Source organism: Papaver somniferum, chromosome 6, assembly GCF_003573695.1.
Source record: "Papaver somniferum cultivar HN1 chromosome 6, ASM357369v1, whole genome shotgun sequence".
Lineage (NCBI taxonomy): Eukaryota > Viridiplantae > Streptophyta > Magnoliopsida > Ranunculales > Papaveraceae > Papaver > Papaver somniferum.
In genome coordinates, this window is record NC_039363.1 from 46686673 (window position 1) to 46693874 (window position 7202).

At 38.0% G+C, this 7202-nt stretch overlaps 1 protein-coding gene across 1 annotated transcript; it reads right to left on the reverse strand.

The window, feature by feature from the left end:
• Positions 1-2438: 2438 nt before the first annotated feature.
• On the reverse strand, positions 2439-5869 carry LOC113287468 (O-glucosyltransferase rumi homolog). Its single transcript, XM_026536231.1, has 6 exons — positions 5631-5869; positions 4589-5166; positions 3888-4080; positions 3503-3567; positions 3199-3409; positions 2439-3054 (listed from the first exon to the last, which is right to left on the reverse strand). Exons 1-6 carry the CDS (start codon positions 5754-5756, stop codon positions 2698-2700), a joined length of 1530 nt encoding a protein of 509 aa, XP_026392016.1. The 5' UTR covers positions 5757-5869; the 3' UTR covers positions 2439-2697.
• Positions 5870-7202: the final 1333 nt, after the last annotated feature.

The following is a 7202-nucleotide window of genomic DNA, read 5'->3' on the forward strand; positions in this document are numbered from 1 at the left end:
TCGGTCTAGCTTAGGCTAAATACTCAATCAAAATACATTATGGATATAACCTAGTCAATACAAAAGATAGTCCTACGAGAAATCAAAACATGTTACATGGGGGTATTCTTCATGGGTATTGGTCTGGTGGTATACAACGACATGCGGCGTGGAAACAACCCATAATAAGAAAGTGACAAGTAGTGGTGACGGTTAAGAGCAACTTCTGGAAAAATCCCTAGCATAATCGTAACTTCACCAGTACACCCACGATCTTCATCTCTCCATCCCTTCAGTACCTCCACCACCTACAAGGAAACAACGTGTGACCCTTACAACTATAAATAGACTCCTTTGTCTATTCAGAAAACAGAACAATCTTACCATTTTCAATCTCTGCTTCTTTCATAGTTCAACAAACGTTACACACAACAATTCAATCACCTCTGATTTCCTCAGTTTTCTTTGCTTTCCCTCCCTTAAGATTAACCCATCTTCTCTCTTTGTAACCGAAGCAAAACATGAACGGCCAACTTCTTGGTTTAGGATCGTTTTGTATGATTTTCGAACCTAAAAAAAGTACTTTTTTTTTAATCCTAGACTAGTGGTCCCTAAACTACTTCCAAACTCCTTAAATTAGAATGGATTCTGGAAATTACGGGGTTCGAACCCCTACATCCGCAGTGGAAGGAAGCATGAGAACCATCAGACCACTTGATGGTTCTCTGAAAAAAGTACTCCGACAATACATTGTTTAACCCTATAACCAAATTTTTTAGGTATAAACAATTATCTGACCATAGCCAGAAATCAACCTCTCGGCTACAATCGTCTCGAGAAAAATGGTTGGATTTTACGTCTGGATCAGTAACTAATCTCAATTCAGGCTCGACAGCCACCCTAATTCCTCTTATAAACACCGGAGCACAATAAATGTAGAGTTTACTAAAGAGCAAACAAAATAAAGCGGTAAGTAGCTTTTTGATTTCTGCAATTGAATACGCACCCGCCCTTAGCTTAGTTGGTAGAGCGGAGGAATACGCACCCGCCCTTAGCTTAGTTGGTAGAGCGGAGGAATGTAGTATTCAGCGGGTAAGGGTCATTGGTTCGAATCCGATAGGTCGGATTTTTTTTTACTAGCGTAAATTTGCTTTGAGGTATAAAATTCACATTCACTAGTTCGAATCCGGTAGGTCGGATATTTATTTTTTTACTAGCGTTTTTTTTTACTAGCGTAAATTTTCTTTAGAGCATAAAATTTACCCATTTAGTGGAATTTTATAAATACCCCTCCTTTTCATGGACTTCACAAATACCCTTATCCATCAATAATTATACCCCTCATCTTCTAAATGTAATCCATTTAATTTTGAATCATATAAACAACCTTTCAATATTAATAAAAATTTAGATGAAAATCATTTCATTTATTACCTCACATGCTGGAAGTGGTGGTGGTGGTGATGCCGGCGATGGAGGTGGTGGTGCCACCAGATCTGGGATCAACTTTTGTTGTTGATACCATATTTTGGTGTCAACTTGGGTTGTTGACACGTAATCTTGACCAAACTAATTTCCGAGTTTTCAATTTTTGTAACAACTTGGTTTGTTGACACCAGATATAATATCAACTTCGGTTGTTGATACAAAAATGTGAACCTAACTTGTTTCTAAATTTTCAATTTTGTTATCAACTTAATGGAAACGGAGGTGGATTTGGAGGATATGGTGGTCACAATTGCGGTGGCGGAATGTTGATGATGGTTGTGGAGTGGTGGCGGCAGCGGTGGAGATGGTTGTGGAGTGGTGGTGGTGGTGAATTACCAACGCTGGAGTTGGAGGCGGAGGTGGAGTGATTGAGAAAGAAAATTATTGCTTTTTGAAATTAAAAAAAACAAGAAGTTATGTGTAATAAATTACTAAAATAGTTTATTTTAAAAAGGATAAGCTTTATGTATAAGAGGAGGGGTATATTTATAATGTGATAGGGGTATTTTTGAAGGATTTCAAAACCAAAGTTATTTAATTAATATACCCTAAAATTTACACGCACACAATCAAGTATACCTATTTCATACAATTCCCAATCAGCAACAACAGGCTCGGTCCAAGGGTGACAGAAAGAGGGCATCATATTCAATCTGCTAAAAGAATAAGAGAAAACCACCACAGCAGATGACAGAATGGTACAGGCACCAGACCTAAATCCCAATCAGCAACAACAGGCTCGGTCCAAGGGTGACAAAAGAGGGCATCATATTCAATCTGCTAAAAGAATTAGAGTAGAATACCACCACAGCAGCTGACAGAATGGTAAAGGAACCAGACCTACAACCAATGACAGTGATCAATGATGACTGGAACCAAATGACTGAAACCAAAATTACTTCGTAACTATGCTTACCATATATCAGTACTGAAATCAGTGTTGTCCATATGCAAAACAAACTCACTACTCCTTCAATCTGAAATATTCAACTGCATTAACTCCTTTATTCACTGCAAGTCTATCATGTAACTCTGGTCGTCTCAAAATGTTTTCAATCGTAAACCCACGTACCACACATGAGCTAGACCACAGTATAATCATAATTAGGTATACACGGAATTTCATATTGATACATTTATAAGTAAAATACACCTTTGTTTAAGTTTATATTAAAAAAGAAAACTTATATTCGTGGCGAGGAAGATACATAACCAGATAACCTTCAAGAACTATTTGATTTGGCTGCTCCAAAATTTGTTCTCCCACATCTCCACCTTTCTAACAGATTGTTCTTTTTTTGAACGTACAGAACGAAACGATGGAGGATCAAATGGAGGAGGCATAATGCATGGACCACTATCACTAGGATATTTCACCATGGATGCCATCATGAAATTTTTCTCAACTCCATTTGCTGGGCAAGCCATGGTCTCGGAACAAAGTTCTACTGAGTTTGGGGGTATTGTAGGTCTATATGTCAATAGTTTGGCATATTCGTTTAATAGATGAAACATATAGTCATAAACAAAATCCATCGTTAGATTTTTGTGGACGAAATCACTGGAAGCCTTTCCAATGTCCTGAACCTGTTAAATTTACAGAGATTACTTAGGAGCTACAAATTTGACAACATTTTAAACAAACCAATAAGAAATCTGTATGTTTGCTAAGTACTCTCATATATATTGCAGAGAGGGCTGTATAAAGATGAGAGAGACAGAGATGGTCACCTTCTGTTTGTGTCTGTTACCCCAATCAACAGCGAACTTAATGGATCTGCACTTGTCATCGACCTTAACCGGCCAGTAGTGTTTCATAGGTTCTAAGCTTCTTGTGAAGAAATCATAGTACAGGGGCTTAACCAGCAATGTAAGAGAATCACAAGCTAAAATATACTTTTCGCTGACTGACCAAGCTGATCCCTCAATATAGATCTTGTATCTATGAAAAACATTAGCAGGAAACTTTATTTCCCTGATACAATCTAAAAAGGAACTGAAAATGAATGAAGTTCAAGATAGTACTTTGTATGACCTGTGAGTGCATTGGTCTGCTAAATTGGATTGTTGGAACCCTTTTTGAATCTCATGCCCCCAATCCTGTGGATGCAGTGGTTAGCTGCTACAGCATTTTACAATCATACGCTGTTATTCGTAAACTCTGACTTTAGTTCGAATCTTTCCTTTATCTGCTACAGCATTTTACAATCATACTGCTACAGCATTTTACAATCTTTCCGTAAGTCCTAAAGAGTAGTGGTAAGCCAATCAAAAGATAGAGGAGCCAAACAATACAATTCAAGCTTTTGAAATGCACTTTTTACTAGTTAGTTGGCATTTATAGTTACGGTGTTTCCTGTTGCACTGAAGTTTAATATTTTCCATAAATTTCATGCAAGTTTTTTGTACATAGTCATTACCTGGGCATAGAGCCGAGCACCCCAATCCTGTTTGTCAGAGACATTGCATTTGAGAAGGTCTTTCCTGGTTTCAGCTACTTCAGGGTTCCCTTTCCAGTATGCATAAGGTTCCCTTTCTATCCATTTCTTCTTCCTATTTCCCTCTTTCAGCTCCTCCAATAGAGTGTCCCATGGTTTTATATTAATTTCAGGCCTGTAGAATATAGACACACAATTTTATATACCAAAAAGAAATTGTGTAAATATATAGAGATACAAGTTTTTCTTTTTTCATCTTATGAAGTATGATGGATGATGATGTTTTTAGCAATATCTATATCTATAACCCATCGATTAATGCATTCATGTTGACAAACTCGAAATCATACATTTCATGATATCTTTAAGCGTGACACATTCATGAGAAGAACCAACAGATCAGTGTGCTTCTAAAAACTAGAGCACCTTCTAAAGCTCCAACCCAATATAATTCACATGTTAAGCACTCTGAAGATCTAAAAAGATGCTACTTGATTCCAAATAAACATTCTTAAGAATTACCATGAAACATCCTTTGAAATCACAACCTTTATCTTGGTCTTCGTTTGAACCTCAGTAATACGAGCATTAATTTGAAATGGAACTTCTCAAATACCTTTTCAGATATAGCTAAAGGATTCAAAGCAGAGCAAGAGGAAGGAGAAAAGGTTAACAGCAATTACCAACCCCAAAAGGACCAATCTGGAAAGACGATGTCCAAAGTTGAGTCGTCTGCACAATAACGAAACACCGGTGGAGGAGCAGTGGCGTTAGGTTGCTTATACTCACTAGAGCTGACAACTGGCCAGTCAACACAGTCAAACATCAAATCCAAGTCTGGCAACTTCCCTGGATACCTCCTCAGTAGCTGTAGAATTCCCCATAAAGTAAATGTATCTCTTGTTTGAAAAGCCTTCTCATACATCTCCAGATAAGCTTTACCGTTAACAGTAACTAATCTGAAGTTTGCTGTCCTGTTTGCACGCATAACCATCTCTTTCGTGATCCCAGTATTTCTCCATGGCCAAAGATCTTCATGGATCCAGCGGAAATAATCAGGGCATGTTTTTGTTGAGGGTAATGAATTTTCGACTGTCTTGGTTGACGAAATTAATGTTCCTGAATAACTTATAGGACAGGTATTGGTCAGGTTTCCATTCAAGCAGTTAAGTGGAATCTCTAATCTCTTTGGGGATTCTTTCCTTTGAATTAGACTCTTGGTGTTTTTCGAGGTCGTGCTAAAACTATTTCTGAGTATAGGCTGCAAAAGATAACATGCAACACCAAAGACATGCATAAGTTATTTGATAAACCAAGCACCAAACTGAAAACAATACAAAAAATCTACCACATTTTGAAACGAAATTAATTAAAATCGAAGCAGACGTAAGTTCCCGATAAACCTAAGAACTAATCTACATTTGATGTTCTATCAGCAAATTTGATGTCTCAATTGTCCTTGATTAGTCAATTCTAATAAAAATTGGTTCTACCAGTCTAGCCCACCTGAAATTAATTTCTGGCTCCAATATCTCAGTAAGTCTTGCATAGCGACTCTAGAAGTAAAATCAACATTGGGAAAGTGTATTTGAGGGGGAAATGAATAATCATCCATTACCGAAGCTACATTGTCAGTTAGATGTTAATGTAGTAACAGCAATTAACCAAAATTAAAAAAAAAAAGATTAGCATGCAAGCTAGGGTTAAGAGAAAAAAAGAACTTACAGAATCAATGTGGAGAGAATAAATGTAACCAACAAAGAAGAGAATGAAGATGAATACAAGTGTTGAAGTAATTTTTATTCCTGTAGGCGTTTTCATGTTTCTACTCTTTAATGGCAGAGTTAACATTTCTGAAAAGCTGTTAGAATCTCCAGATCTGTTCTTCTTTTCTTTGCATTGATGATGAGGGCAAAATCACGAGACAGGTGGAGGAGGAGGAGTAGGATATTTTTGTGGGAAATTTGACTCTTCCCCATTTCTCTTTACAGGTGTTAGTTTTCTGTCGGTAACGGCAGTATGGAATGAGAAAACGAGTAACACCCACTAAGCCCTAAGTTTAAAAGTTTGCCAGTCACTCCAGTCACGTGTGTGAGGCTTGTAAAACTTATTGTTTAAAAGCCAAAACTACCCTTCCCATTTCGTAATAGGAATCCGAGCAGTTTTTTGTTTTTTTTCTTCTTTAAAAAGGAAATCAAATTCAATTATTGGATAACGATTATTACGTGAAACTATTTGGAAGCCTCACAAGACAAGCTCCAATGACATACCACTACATTAATTGAACAGGTTGGTGTGCTAGCCTACCAACGAGCCTTATGGATAACCTAGCCAAAGGAGCCGAAGCGGATGGGGGCTGAGATTGTGTCATAAGGGGGGGAAACTAACTCTACTTTCCATGTTAATTTCTGCAATATTACGCTATTGGGGTTCGAACCTGGGACCTCCTGGAAAGCATGAAACTTTGGGGAACGAGGATGACCAGCTGAGCTAGGTGCCTGATTATTACATGAAACTTTTTTTTGTGATGCATGCATGTATTAGAAAAGCAACTAAACTGTTATTACACGTGGAAAGGTGACTCTCCTGGAGTCGCTTAATAAAATCCGGATTCGCCTGAACCCATATTGTTCTTGAGTAGTTTCTGGATTGGCTATCGTCTGATGCATAGTTTGTTATACCATTTGCTCCTTGGTTTCCTTTCCTATAATTGTGCTGAATAACACAGAAAGGAATTTGACTCATTCGGTGTTTAATTTCTGCGATCATTTCCGAAATATATCAAGGGGCTTCCGTTGGAGTTTTAATGAAGTGCATGAGATTCTTTGAGTCCGTCTCAAATAACACTTTAGTCCATCTTCTTTCAGTTGCGGTTCTGGTTTCTAGCACCGTTGTCGATGTCTCTGCTATGAGCGACGTGGTTATTCCGAGATGTTGTGCAATAGCCATTATCGTTTGCATGTTCGAATCTCTGCATATGAATCTTGCTCCTGCCATACCCGGGTTGCCTCTAGCTGCACCCATCTGTGTTCACTTTAATCCAATCTGTTTCTGGATGGTCCCAACCTACCTGAATGGTTATAGTCGTCTTGGTTATGTTTGTTGTAATTCTGGAAGGCGGTTCCTCCTAGAGAACTGGTGGGGAATTCTGTTTTTCCCATTCAAATTCTTGTTGTTGTGCGAATGACCTTGTCGGGATGTATATATGAGTGGACTGCTCTTGATTGAACACGAGGTCATTTCTTGACGTTCGTAGTGACCATATTAGGAAACAACATGAAGTGACAGAAGATGTAT

What these genes read in the sequence shown, in the direction of transcription:
- LOC113287468 (XM_026536231.1), bottom strand. Translation starts at nt 5,756, where the DNA reads ATGTTAACTCTGCCATTAAAGAGTAGAAACATGAAAACGCCTACAGGA. An exon ending in ATTCTCTCCACATTGATTCT is followed by an intron (nt 5,167 to 5,630) that starts GTAAGTTCTTTT and finishes TATCTTTTGCAG; the next exon opens with CCTATACTCAGAAATAGTTT. An exon ending in GTGCTCGGCTCTATGCCCAG is followed by an intron (nt 3,568 to 3,887) that starts GTAATGACTATG and finishes CTGCATCCACAG; the next exon opens with GATTGGGGGCATGAGATTCA.